This window comes from Delphinapterus leucas, chromosome 18 (assembly GCF_059928025.1).
Source record: "Delphinapterus leucas isolate spDelLeu-1000000601 "Yukka" chromosome 18, BTC_Dleu_Yukka2, whole genome shotgun sequence".
NCBI classification, from domain to species: domain Eukaryota; kingdom Metazoa; phylum Chordata; class Mammalia; order Artiodactyla; family Monodontidae; genus Delphinapterus; species Delphinapterus leucas.
Genome location: NC_143146.1, coordinates 70,519,215 through 70,533,809, shown reverse-complemented (window position 1 = coordinate 70,533,809; position 14,595 = coordinate 70,519,215). Strand labels below are relative to the sequence as shown.

General features: G+C 41.0%; 1 protein-coding gene across 8 annotated transcripts in view; it reads left to right on the top strand.

Moving 5' to 3' along the window:
- The window catches only part of FRY (FRY microtubule binding protein), a 426,510-nt gene extending 413,914 nt beyond the window's left edge, over positions 1-12,596 (top strand). For 5 of the 8 annotated variants that reach the window (XM_089899275.1, XM_089899270.1, XM_022574608.3 and 2 more), the window contains 4 exons: positions 4,655-4,672; positions 6,500-6,610; positions 10,325-10,527; positions 11,164-12,596. In XM_089899275.1, the coding sequence (XP_089755401.1) occupies positions 4,655-4,672; positions 6,500-6,610; positions 10,325-10,527; positions 11,164-11,422 (591 nt within the window). In that variant the 3' untranslated portion in view covers positions 11,423-12,596. The remainder of the gene's footprint in view (positions 1-4,654; positions 4,673-6,499; positions 6,611-10,324; positions 10,528-11,163) is intronic. The other 3 variants (XM_089899272.1, XM_022574609.3, XM_022574611.3) reach the window with 1 other exon arrangement.
- Positions 12,597-14,595: the final 1,999 nt, after the last annotated feature.

Below are 14,595 nucleotides of genomic sequence, written 5' to 3'. Positions count from 1 at the left end.
CGATATGTATGTTCCTATTACCATTTTCTTAAGTGTTTTGGGTTTATTATTGTAGGTCTTTTCCTTCTCTTGTGTTTCCTGCCTAGAAAAGTTCCTTTAGCATTTGTTGTAAAGCTGGTTTGGTGGTGATAAATTCTCTTAGCTTTTGCTTGTCTGTAAAGGTTTTAATTTCTCCATCAAATCTGAATGAGATCCTTGCTGGGTAGAGTGATCTTGGTTGTAGGTTTTTCTCCTTCATCACTTTAAATATGTCCTGCTAGTTCCTTCTGGCTTGCAGAGTTTCTGCTGAAAGATAAGCTGTTAACCTTATGGGGATTCCCTTGTATGTTATTTGTTGTTTTTTCCTTGCTGCTTTTAATATTTTTTCTTTGTATTTATTTTTTGATAGGTTGATTAATATGTGTCTTGGTGTGTTTCTCCTTGGATTTATCCTGTATGGGACTCTCTGTGCTTCCTGGACTTGATTAACTCTTTCCTTTCCCATATTAGGGAAGTTTTCAACTATAATCTCTTCAAATATTTTCTCAGTCCATTTCTTTTTCTCTTCTTCTTCTGGGACCCCTATAATTCAAATGTTGGTGTGTTTAATGTTGTCCCAAAGGTCCCTGAGACTGTCCTCAGTTCTTTTCATTCTTTTTTCTTTATTCTGCTCTGCAGTAGTTATTTCCACTGTTTTATCTTCCAGGTCCCTTATCCGTTCTTCTGCCTCAGTTATTCTGCTATTGATCCCTTCTAGAGAATTTTTAATTTCATTTATTGTGTTGTTCATCACTGTTTGTTTGCTCTTTAGTTCTTCTAGGTCCTTGTTAAACGTTTCTTGTATTTTCTCCATTCTGTTTCCAAGATTTTGGATCATCTTTACTATCATTGCTCTGAATTCTTTTTCAGGTAGACTGCCTATTTCCTCTTCATTTGTTAGGTCTGGTGGGCTTCTGCCTAGTTCCTTCATCTGCTGTGTGTTTCTCTGTCTTCACATTTTGCTTAACTTACTGTGTTTGGGGTCTCCTTTTCACAGGCTGCAGGTTCGTAGTTTCCATTGTTTTTGATGTCTGTCCCCAGTGGCTAAGGTGGGTTCAGTGGGTTGTGTAGGCTTCCTGGTGGAGGGGACTAGCGCCTGTGTTCTGGTGGATGAGGCTGGATCTTGTCTTTCTGGTGGGCAGGTCCACGTCTGGTGGTGTGTTTTGGGGTGTCTGTGGCCTTATTATGATTTTAGGCAGCCTCTCTGCTAATGGGTGGGGTGTGTTCCTGTCTTGCTAGTTGTTTGGCATAGTGTGTCCAGCACTGTAGCTTGCTGGTCATTGGGTGGAGCTGGGTCTTGGCGTTGAGATGGAGATCTCTGGGAGATTTTTTCTGTTTGATATTACATGGAGCTTGGAGGTCTCTTGTGGACCAGTGTCCAGAACTTGGCTCTCACGCCTCAGTGGCACAGCCCTGACACCTGGCTGGAGCACCAAGAGCCTGTCATCCACATGGCTCAGAATAAAAGGGAGAAAAAGAAAGAAAGAATGCAAAATAAAATAAAATAAAGTTATTAAAATAAAAAATAGTTAAGAAAAAATATTTTTTAAGTAATAAAGAAAATAATATGGACAGGCAGAACCCTAGGAGAAATGGTAAAAGCAAAGCTATACAGACAAAATCACACACAGAAGCGTACACATACACACTCATGAAAAGAGAAAAAGGTAAAAATATATATATATCGTTGTTTCCAAAGTCCACCTCCTCAATTTGGGTTGATTCTTTGTCTTTGTGTATTCAGGTATTCCAAAGATGCAGGGTACATCAAGTTGATTGTGGAGATTTAATCCGCTGCTCCTGAGGCTGCTGGGAGAGATTTCCCTTTCTCTTCTTTGTTCGCACAGCTCCAGGGGTTCAGTTTTGGATTTGGCCCCGCCTCTGCGTGTAGGTCGCCTGGGGGCGTCTGTTCTTCGCTCAGACAGGATGGGGTTAAAGGAGCAGCTGATTCGGGGGCTCTGGCTCATTAAGCCCCGGGGGAGGGAGGGGTATGGATGCGGGGCGAGCCTGCAGCGACAGAGGCCAGTGTGTGTTTTCCCGGGGAAGTTCTCCCTGGATCCTGGGACCCTGGCAGTGGCAGGCTGCACAGGCTCCCCGGAAGGGAGGTGTGGAGAGTGACCTGTGTTCGCACACAGGCTTCTTGGTGGCAGCAGCAGCAGCCTTAGCGTCTCATGCCTGTCTCTGGGGTCCACGCTGATAGCCGCGGCTCATGCCCGTTTCTGGAGCTCCTTTAAGCGGCGCTCTGAATCCCCTCTCCTCAGGCACCAGAAACAATGGTCTCTTGCCTCTTAGGCAGTTCCAGACTTTTCCCGGACTCCCTCCCGGCTAGCCGTGGTGCACTAGCCCCCTTCAGGCTGTGTTCACACAGCCAACCCCAGTCCTCTCCCTGGGATCTGACCTCCGAAGCCCGAGCCTCAGCTCCCAGCCCCGCCCGCCCCAGCGGATGAGCAGACGAGCCTCTTGGCCTGGTGAGCGCTGGTGAGTGCCGGTCGGCACCGATCCTCCGTCCAGGAATCTCTCCGCTTTGCCCCCCGCACCCCTGTTGCTGCGCTCTCCTCCGCGGCTCCGAAGCTTCCCCCCTCCGCCACCCGCAGTCTCCGCCCGCGAAGGGGCTCCTAGTGTGTGGAAAGCTTTCCTCCTTCACAGCTCCCTCCCACTGGTGCGGGTCCCATCCCTATTCTTTTGTCTCTGTTTATTCTTTTATCTTTTGCCCTACCCAGGTATGTGGGGGGTTTCTCGCCTTTTGGGAGGTCTGAGGTCTTCTGCCAGCGTTCAGTAGGTGTTCTGTAGGAGCTGTTCCACGTGTAGATGTATTTCTGATGTATTTGTGGGGAGGAAGGTGATCTCCGCGTCTTACTCTTCCACCATCTTGAAGCTCCTCCTATGATACTGTTAATGAATAAGAACTAGATGATTCTAGGCTTTTAAGCTACCTTGTCTATGATCAATTCTTAACATCTTGACTTCTTGACATTTTTTTTCTCATTTTCAGAAAACATACCTCTAAATCCAATTTATATATAAATCAAGTCATATCAGGAGTACAGGAACTGGGCTTGAAGAAAATCCTTGTGACCAAATAAAACAGATTCCCACATTTTCAAAAGAATCTTGAATCACCAAAACATAGATATATCTATAAAGACTTCTAAAGGGATTATTTTTAAAACCTGGATATCGGAAAATATTTGGCGGGGGGGAGTTTTAACATTTTCCTTGAAAGGCTTTTTTCACTATCTTTTTGGAACTCTAAATGCAAACTACATCCAAGCCTGTGGCCTATGAAAAGATTCTGGGGTAATAAATATCAATGCAGCTTGGACTAGCCTACCTAGAAAGGAGAGTGTAAGAAGGACACTGAGAACTGGTGTTCATCAAGCTGTCCATCTCCCAAGAAACACAAGTGTGTGCCCTGAGCGTGGAGTGGAAGGAATTCGTTGACAATGAAATTCCTCAGTACCAGGCTCAAGTCAAAAAGCCTCATTTGCCTTCACTGAACAGAGAAGATTTTTCTTTAACTGACTTGATGACCTGGGATTACAACATTCTTTTGGAAAACAGTGAAAAAGATAGCCGTTTTCTTCACATAAGACCATGTAATTTACTCAGCACTTGCTTCATTCCATGCTTCTGAAAAGTAAATTCCATGGCAGAAGCAGTTATGTACTAAGGTGCATACTAAACGTTTCAATCAGATTTGACGTTTTCTAAAAAGTCTTCACAGTGGCAACTCTGTATATGTAGACTTAAAACTCTGGCCCTGTACTCCTTTCTTGTGTGACATTGTTTTTCAGTGCATAAGGTTTGGTTATAAAAACTTCTAGCACAGTTAAAGTTTTCTTGAAAATAGTAAATACCTCGGGTTGTGTAATCTGTAACATGGCCCAGTTACAAATTTATAATATTCTAGACTAACATTAGTTCTAGATTACTTTTAGAAATTGTCTACTGGGGAAAAAATTATAAAAACTAAAATGCAAGATTAATTGTCGTATCTCACACTTGTTTGGGAGTATAAAGACAATGTTCAGTCCTTTGAAATAACAATATCTAGCAGTCCTGTAAAATATTCTCAACGTGGAAGGCAACCTGACTCTAAAGAAAATGCCACTTAGATTGTTAATTATATTCTATGCTAATTGGATAGTCATAGCGTAGTAGATATGAAGCCAAACATATTAAAGACTCTGCCTTAACCTAGCAATAGTGTAATTTGTTTGGGGCTGTAGTTCTTTCAGATTAATCAGTTGGTCTCCTCACAGTTTTACTATGTTTACTATGTTACTATTCACATTTAAACACTAAAATCTTCAAGCAATATAAGTTTTCACTTATGGTCTCCAAGACTGACAAAGTCTAAATTAACTAACCAGAGAATCTAAAAGATCACAAATTATGTTTTTTCAATGACATGTTTCCCATTAGAGCTTGTTTTTAACTGGACTGCTGTGCATGTTGAATGGGTACAACATTTGCAACCATTTATCACGTTGGGGCAAGCGATGCTAATATGGCTGACGGCTGACGGCTGACGGTTCTGCTCTTAGAAGAGGGCCGTGCTTTCTGTTGCATGCATTACACTGACCCTGTACTTTCTTTCCTTTCCTTTGTTTCCTGTGCCATGCTTGCTGTGTAGCAAATGGAATCTCTTGCAGTAAGTTAACTTTCTTTCCTACTCTTTGTCCATTTAGGCATGGACCCATAACAATCTTATTTTTACTGTTACTATTATATCTCTTAGCATGTTTTCCCTTTTTTGTTTCATTTTCTTTTATTTGGTAGACTGAGACATGTAGTTTATTAGCATTCTGGGCTGCTTTCCTCCCAAAGTAGAAACCTATGTTGCTATGAACTCTCATGTTATCACTAGAATATTTTTAGAAATAACTACCATTATCTGACACTTAGAAAAGTCAGAGTTTTCATAGCTAGGTTTCACCCTAAATTGTGAAAGGTAACATTTTGTTTTTAAACAATACTTTATTTGTCTGAGAGTCTCTGGCAGTTGTCTTTTATACCAGATTTTGAAAAGGTTTCCACAAAGGCAAGTTTCAATTATCATAAAATGTGTTACTCAAACAACCAAACATCTAGTTTGGGTTAGCAAACGAGTGTAGCTACTTCTTTACACTTAGGCTGGTTACCAGCATTGAGAGATCAAATAAATCTAAGTAGAATTGCTTTTTCCCCCTAAGGGCCAGGGAGAGAGGAGAAAGAAAACTCCATCCAGCATGGTCTTAGCATGAACTTTAGTCACTTTTAAAATTAGGGTCAAGAGTATGTTAATAATACTATTAATGGAATATGCTTCCTAAAAACCTAAATTTAAATTCTTGTCATTTCTCTCCTTAAACTGATTTGGGGGGAACAATTTTAAGTCACTTCAGTGGCTCTCAATTCTTACTGAGTTCTTTATAGTCCATTAGTGAAAGAAAGGCCCTATTTATCCTTACTTAACCACATTTGAAAACTGAACAGTGAAGTGTTTGGTTTAAGCCACATATCTCACCCACTTTCAGTGGTGACTGCTGAGCCATTAAATTCTATCTAGTGAAGGCTGTCCTTTTCCTCTAGCAGAATCCCATCTGCTACCTAGGAGCTAGCCCTTTCTTGGGATAAAACAGGCAAAGTTTAGAGGCCATTGAGCAGATACAGCTCAAAGAGTACTATGATCATTGGTGTTGGAATTACTCATGGTTTATTCTTCCCTTACAGTACATGTAAGCTGTATAATGAAAACATTTTCAATTCCAGAGGTGTCTATAGAGCTCCAGGGCCATTTTGTATGCATATTTTTTAACGTTCTTTCCACAGAAAGTTTTGCATGCTTTCATGATTTCTCCTTTTTGTAAGCATTTTGGGCCCTTTTTATATCTCTTTAATTCAACAAATTTGTTGCGCACTGAGTAGAAGCATCATCATTAAACCTGATGCAGCACCTTAGACAGTCACGTGACTCTTGTGTTTACACAGACTTTAGGATGAGTGCCTACACCCTAAATGGCAGCCAGAGTTGTCACAAGGAATAATCTCCCAAGTGTCTGCTGAATTTATAAATTTAACACCTAGAACCACTTAATGCTGTGCCTTTCAAATATACTTTTAATAAAAAGAAATTGTGTTCAAAGATGTATAGCTTATAAAAATTAAGACTGCAGTTATAATTTGTAGATATTAAACCTGTAATTTAATTGGCGAATATAATGGAAATTTGGCGGTTCACTAAGTCCCTTTATAGCTAGCCACTACTACTTTCTAATTAGTCATCCTCCAGGAGCTGTTTTATTCTATATTACACAGTGAATTTCTCACTGATAGTCATTGATTGGATTTATTGTTCTGTTTTATTTAGAATGGTAACAACTAGTTATGGTTCCCTGATTTAAAAAAAAAATGGTGCATTAGTCTCCACTAAGATTTCACTTACTATACAAGAATGATCCTTAATAACTCTTTCTTCCCATGCAAATTCTCTCTTTAGCAACTGGAACTGTGTCAGAGGTTGTATAAGCTACACTTCCAGCTGCTGCTGCTTTTTCAGTCGTACTGTAAGCTCATCGGCCAGGTGCACGAAGTCAGCTCCATGCCAGAGGTGAGCCTGCCCACTCCCGACCCCAGGTCCTGCCATGAGTATCACTGCTTTCCTTTTGTTCTCCCTCCTGCCAGTTTATAAATGTCCAAGTGATTTTATTCCCACATAATCCTTTCACTCAAGCACAAGTCTTAAATACCAGTGTCTTATATTTATTTCCATGCTCATGTGGCAGTGCCAGGACTAGGGTGAGGCAAGTGACATACCTGGACACAAAATACAAGGACGACCTTCAAGGTGAGCCCCTCCCTGAATGCTGTGCCGAGGGCCTCACTTGCCTCCCCCTGGTCCTGTGTCTGGGGATCCTTATTTGAAAAAGTTCCTTGTGTTACGGTTTTTCTGACCTCTAGCTGTTCATACTTGATCCTACATTGAGGTAAGAAGGAAATAACTGCATGATGTTTGACTCTCTTCAGCTTCCCTGCTCTGCTTAGCATCCGGATGCATTAATACTTTTAATGTAAAAGGTAAAGTAACTTGAGCATACAGCTTCTGAGTGAGCCAAATTTTTCCTAGACTTGAAAAAATACTACTGCAGTGTAGTAGATGAAATAATGGTGGTGTACACTGGATATTGTGGAAGCTCAGAGGGTGAGTGCCTAGTTCAGCTGGAGACAAGGAGGTTGAAAGAGGAAACTTTCTGGAGGAGATCACACCTGATTCTTAAAGGATGAGTTAGAATTAGAGAGATGAAGTGGGGGGTAAGGAGGAATGTTCCAGTAAGAAACAACAGCGTGGGCATAAACATGGTAGTGAGAAAGAGATAGGAATACAAGTACAGGCAACTGAGGATTGCTAGACTATAAAATGCAAACCAAAAGGAACGATGGACCAAGGCGGAAGAGATAAGTAAGGTGAGATCACGCAAGACTCTTCACCTGTGAGTATTTTAGTTAGATCTTCAGGGCAGGGATGTGGAGGGTGGATTTGGTGACAACTAGACTGGAGACAGACAGACCAGTCAGTTATGAGGCCGCTGAAATAGCTCAGATGAGAGGTGAGAGTTTGAACTAGGACAGAAGTGCTAGGTAAGGAGAGGGAGGAAACGTGGGAGATATTTTAGGACAAAAGGTCACTGAAACTGATGGGGTTGTGGGGGGAGGAGTGGGGGACGATGCTCAGGTCCCCTCTCAGATGAACTATGTAACCACAGTGCCACAGCTAAGACAGGGATGTCGGAGGAGGCCTGACACAATTGTACATCCACAGCTCCTGCCTGCTCGTCAGTGACCGACTCTGCCTGCTAGATCCCATCTTGCATGTAGTTAAATACAAGGATAGGCTGCTAAAGGTGCAGATGTGCTGTCAGGGAACAGTCATGAGTCCATGAAACAATCCCATTGCAAGCAGCGGAGTGAGGATGGAGCCTAGAAACCTAATGTCTGAGTTGGGGGTAGGGGAGGAGGAGACAGAATGACAGCCATTTAACCATAATTATTACTCAGTGTGGAAAAAAGGAAAAGTGACTATAGTTTTTAAATATACAGTTCACCCTTGAACAACATGAGTTTGAACTGTGAGTCCACTTACCTATGTGGATTTTTTCAATAAATATATTGGAAATTTGAAAAATCTCGCAAACATACCTAGAAATAGATATGTCGTGACTACATAAAATATATGTAGACTTACATATAACATACAAAATATGTATTAATGGACTGTGTGTTATCAGTAAGGCTTCCGGTCAACAGGGGGCTGTTAGTAGTTAAGTTCTAGGGGCGGGGGGCGGGGGGGGTGGAACCAGAAGTTAGACCGTGCCTCTAACCCCGAGTTGCTCAAGGGTCAACTGTCCTTTCACAGATCCCAATTTCAAGGGAGACAGGAGTCAGACATCTTTGTTTATGAAGAGCTCTTCACAAATGAGTTTTCCTCCACAGAATCACAAATTATCAGATAAAAGAAAAGACAGTTGATGACTGGGATTTGCCCCATTGTCAAGATAAGCTTTACTCTTCTGGAAAGTAGGAACCAAACCCTCAGAGTCCATTCTCTGCTCCAAAAAGAGGACAATGCACATGCAATTCACATGTCATTTTCCATATTAAAAAAGTAATTCACGTTTCACTTAAGAGTAGTAAATTACATGTTTCATACTGTGTGTGTGTATATAATTATTTTAAATCTAATAAATTTAAAGTGAATTTTTCCTTAATTATTTTAAATCTAGGTAAGTTTTAAATACTTTACACACACATAATTTAAAACTTACCTAGGGCTTCCCTGGTGGCGCAGTGGTTGAGAGTCTGCCTGCCGATGCAGGGGACATGGGTTCGTGCCCCAGTCCAGGAAGATCCCACATGCCGCAGAGCAGCTGGGCCCGTGAGCAATGGCCGCTGAGCCTGCACGTCCATAGCCTGTGCTCTGCAACGGGAGAGATCACAACAGTGAGAGGCCTGCGTACCACCAAAAAAAAAAAAAAAAAAAAAACTTACCTAGATTTAAAATAGGAAATTCACTTTCACACTTAAAAACTATATGTCTGGGCTTCCCTGGTGGCGCAGTGGTTGAGAGTCCACTTGCCGATGCAGGGGACTCGGGTTCGTGCCCTGGTCCGGGAAGATCCCACATGCCGCAGAGCGGCTGTGCCCGTGAGCCATGGCCGCTGAGCCCGCGCATCCGGAGCCTGTGCTCTGCGGCGGGAGAGGCCACAACGGTGAGAGGCCCGCATACCGCAAAAAAAAAAAAAAACTATATGTCTAAGACACTCTAACAACTTATGTAAAAGGATTACCTCCTTGAAATTTGAACGTGGGGCTGGAGTACAGAGTTGTATTTAATCGGCATCTGTGTGAAGACAGTCCTTGAGGGCTTCAGTTCTATACCTTGTACAGTGAGCAGGCTGGGAATGAAAACAGGTAAAGATGCTGGGTAAGTCAACCTTTCAAAGAAACTGGGCATCCTCAGCTTACATGACAAAGGGAAACAAAAAACGTTTAAATTCATCTCAGTTTCTTTTAAATGCTCTTGAGGTCAAACTGCAAAAGAGCTGTCTTCCACTGTACACTTTGGAGGCACTAAGAAGTGACATAGGTTGTCTTTATGATTTACTTTTTAACAACTCAGAATCTTTTGGTTCCAGTAATTCTGAGGGAAAATATCTCTTACTTGTAACATGAATACTAACATTACATTGAGATTTTTCCTCCTCCCTCTTAAAATTATGTCTTTCATCTTTCCCGTGGCATAGGAGTAGGGAGAAAAGTTTATTCAGCATCTGTGTTCATAATTAAATTTATTGGGCACTTTTGTGCCAAGCTGTTTAATCTTTAAAATAACCTGAGAGGTGGGTAATATCTTCCATCTCACAGATGATAAAACTAAGGCATGCAAAAGTTTGTTTACTTGACTATGCAGTAGTCAAGAATGCAGAACTGGCATCTAATAAACCCAGCTTTATCCAACTACCGAGCCTGTTCTCTTGTGCATTTTACTTCTACGTATGCCCTTCTGCTTAAATAGATAACATTTTAAAAGGAGTCAATCTTTTATATAAGGAGAGCATCCCAGCTGTTGATATAGTTGAATACAACGCATTCAGCCCCATAACCCTACATATACCACGCAGTACGGTTTCATCTGTCCTATTTTAGTTTACCAAGATATTAAGCTTCTGCTTAACCAGACCTCATACAGTGAAATTTTTTTTTATTTTGGGGATGTAAAATCCAGCCTGCAACTAAATACAGTAAAAATACATTTTGTTTTTAACAGCTGCTAAATATGTCCAGGGAACTGAGTGACCTAAAGAAAAACCTGAAGGAGGCTACTGCAGCCATCACAGCCGACCCTCTCTACATAGAGGGGGCGTGGTCTGAGCCGACCTTCACGTCCACTGAAGCAGCCATCCAGTCCATGCTCGAGTGCTTGAAAAACAACGAACTTGGCAAGGCTTTACGGCAAATCCGGGAATGCAGGTGACGCTACTATTTCTATTTAGAGACGGTTAAAGGAAATGCATGCCTAATAGTTACTTTGTCATGGTTGGGGACTAAATCACTACGGAAGGAACACCGAGATGTTTATATAAACCCTTCTCAGATCCTTCCCATTACCATGCCAGAAACATCAGATTTCAGGACTTATTGTTTGAAGTGTTGGTTTTGGTTCTGGTCATCTCTAAAATGTTCAAACACTTTAAAGTATATGCCAACATAATTTTAAAACTAATTATTTGAATGTAGCCTCTTTGGGTTTTTTCTCCCTACATTTTGATAGTATATTCACATTCATTGTAACCAGAATGCTATAGCAAATAAATATTTTAAGATTATGGGATTCCATTCTGATATTTTTTTACTTTAGATATTTTATCAAAACCAATAATATTCAATATTCTAAAACTGATCATGTGATGTCTGCACAACTCTGAATATTACTAAAAAAGCCACAGAACTATATATTTTAGATAGCTGAATTGTACAGTTTGTGAATTATAACTCAACAAAAGCTTTTGTATTAAAAGGGCAATTTTCTTATACTAATAAAGACTCATAACCTCTCAAACTTGTGAATAATAGTGCCTCTAATCTGCTCTTCTTTTCTGACTGCAGAAGTCTGTGGCCCAATGACATCTTTGGAAGCAGTTCTGACGATGAGGTCCAGACACTACTGAATATTTATTTCCGTCATCAAACTCTGGGACAAACAGGTACTTACGCACTGGTGGGGTCTAACCAGAGCCTGACCGAGATCTGCACCAAGCTGATGGAGCTGAACATGGAGATCCGGGACATGATCCGCAGGGCCCAGAGCTACCGGGTCCTCACCGCTTTCCTTCCAGACTCCAGTGTTTCCGGCACTAGTCTCTGACAGGAGCCTTCCGTCCCCCATGGGTGCCAAGCTGGGGGTGCTGCCATGCTGGGGTGACGTCATTCAGTGTCTTCTCGGCCTTCAAAAGGCTTGGTCAGACTGTTCTCCCTCTTGTTACCTGTAGGACTTTTTCTAAAGAGGATGGCAGAACTTCCCACGTGTAGCAATACTATAAGAACCAAGGTAGCATAGGACATTCTGGAACAACCTCCATCCGTCATGCTGTGTGGCACAAATGTGTTATTTTACTGAGCAAATGCAACTCACTACTGAAGATGTGACTTCCATTGCATACCAAAGCCGACTACTCTGAACAGTACCTTCCTTTCTAGAAACAATTTTAGATTGGCAAAAGTGCAATGTTTTCTTCGCTAAAAATATTTTTTATTCTAAAACTTGTACATTCTTTCCTTTTCTTTTTTTTTTCTTTTTTTGGTGGGCTGAGGAAGGGGCAGGCAGAATGAAGCTGGCCACTGAAAATTGTAAGACGGTCAAAAGCTGACAGCCTGTATATGTGAAAAGGGAATTGTAAATGGACAATTTAATGTACACTGAAATTTGAATACAATTACTGTATCTAAAAGGAGCTGCTATGAAGTACCTTTCTTATGTTGCTAGGCTACTGTTTCGAAAGCCCTGGATCTCTTTGCAGGGGTCTGTGATTAGGACCCTCGCACCAAAAATGGTCCAGAGAGACCTTTTTTTAAAGGATCTTGGCTGCTTTTTACTATAAGGTTGCTTTTATGAGCATATTTATACTACAGAATAATGAGTGTTAATTTTAACCAACTTGGCCATTTTGTAGAAAAAAGTTAAAGACATTCAACATTATAAATTCCAAGTCTTTCCACCTGTTACGCATGCATATTTTAATATCCGTTTGGATAGCTGGAAGTAGAATCATAACGGCAAAATATGAGTTGTCACTTTGTTTCTTAAGAAATGTCATTTTATTTGTAATATATATGTAAAGGGCCATTCTTAAGTTTTCTCTTTAAACTTAATGCTGTCAAGTGTTAGCTGTGTGCATGTAAACCTGTTGCACATTAGAAACATATTCAAAGTTTATCTGTGTAACTTATTCACTCTGTAAATACATTTAAAGTTTTTGTGATGTAATCTCGGTTAATATTCTCTTTAGACTAAAAGAAAAAAATACATATTGACCACAGGTTTTATTTCTGCTTAATGAAGATTTTTGCCGTTGACACATTTATAGTTTTGTGTGTGGGGTGCCACACTCATATGTGTTCATGAATGGCAGCCAGTGAGGTTGTGAGGCAGTACAGTGACCCTGGGAGCAGGAGGCCTCTGTAACCTCTTGAAGTGGACACCACAGACTGTGACCCTCACCCAGTGCTCACTGGGATCAAGGAGAGAAATCAGAGACGAACAAGAGCTCTAATTGTCCATAACCTATCATTAGGTTGTCATCCTTAAAATTCTGAAATAGACCCATAACGATCAGGAAAAAGTAGTAAGTTTTTGTTCTTTCACCAAAACCCATCTATTCTTCACCCCACTCAAAAAACAGGGTCATGGAGACACGTAACAATCTAATCTCTATGGTCTTCCTACTCATACTTCTTAGATTAACAAATATAACTTGCTTTCCTAACATGCACCAACTAAATCATAAGTAGTAATTTTCTAGAAGTACCCTGCAACAGAGCCTGACCCAAGATTTTTTTAATGTTACCATAGGTACAACTATTCACTTATTTTAAAGACTTTCTGGACATTGCTGTCAACATACTCTTCTGATGATTTTCACCTTACCTTAAAGATGATTCTCCATGATTTGTAGAAAAGAAACTGAATCACAATCTCTCTGAAAAAAAGTCTTACATAATGCAGATCTCTGTGGTTAACAACACTAGCCAACTCTCAGAGTTCTGCTGGGACCCACAGTAGATAGGACTGACCAGTCATGACTGAATTTTCCACCATGGCCCCTTATCCAGCAAAGAACCACCATGATGGGTTACTCTTTTAAAAAACGGAGATTTCAGTAATATCTTATAATCTGTAGTCATGGGAAGTAGTGGGTTTTTTTCTGTTTATTTTTTTTAAAAACAGATTTATTAATGTGAAACATTTCTGCTACTTTTCCACTATTTCTTAACCTTCTCTCCCTTGAGTATAAAAGAAAGGCCCTTTGAAGCTGCAGACCTGCCCCATTTGAGCCCAACAATCAATGATTTCAGAGCTGCAGTCCAATCTCCTTGGGTATTGTGTTGTGCCTCTGTTACTGAAGTGTTAATTTTCACTTCGCAAGGAACAGGGATGGAGAAGAGAGAAGAGGTAGAGATATCCACCCAAAGGAGAGGGCAGGTATCTAACAGATGCTTCTGGGATAAGAGAAATACCTCCTCATATCTCCATGCTTTCTAGTCCCAAAACATGATACACTTTACCCACGGGTGTAAAACAATTCAGACAGGTGCAGTGCAACTTAGACATAACTTGATTAAAATTGTAGTGTCCAAATCGAGTATTTTAGAAAAAGCACCATACATTTTAGAGGCATGCGAATGTCTTATTCTCACAAATAGGTGAGACCGTTAGTATGTTAGTACAGCTGTGAAATAAAGATGCTTGTAACTTAGCATTGCACCTGCACACGTGTCCACAAACATGCACAGTTAGGTCTTAGGGCTCTTCAGGTTCCAAATCCTAATGCTGTTCTTTTCAGAGAACTGCAAATTACAGAAACAAGGGGGGGAGCATCTAGGGAGGGGAACAAGCAGGGGTGCCCAGAGAGGTCATGGAAGCTCTGCACGCTTTCCCCAAGCCCTGCCCTACACATCTGTTCCACATGGGTGTTCATCTGTGTCTTATATCCTTTAAGAACAAACCAGTAACATATTATCATTTAAGACGAATTCCTTTCAGAAGCTTGGTGTTATCCTCACTACAGTCTTGCTGCTCAAAGCACACAGATCAATATTAGCTACCTCTTCTGGGAGCCTGGAAGAAACACAGACTCTCAGGTCCTACTGCAGACCTACAGATTTAGAATCTACATTTTGACAGAACCCTCAGAGAGATCCCCAGAAAGATGGCAGAGTAGAAGAACCTGAGCTCACCCACCTCACGAAAACACCAAAATCAAAACTAACAGCTGAACGACCATTGACAAAAAATGACTGGAACCTACCAAAAAGATAATC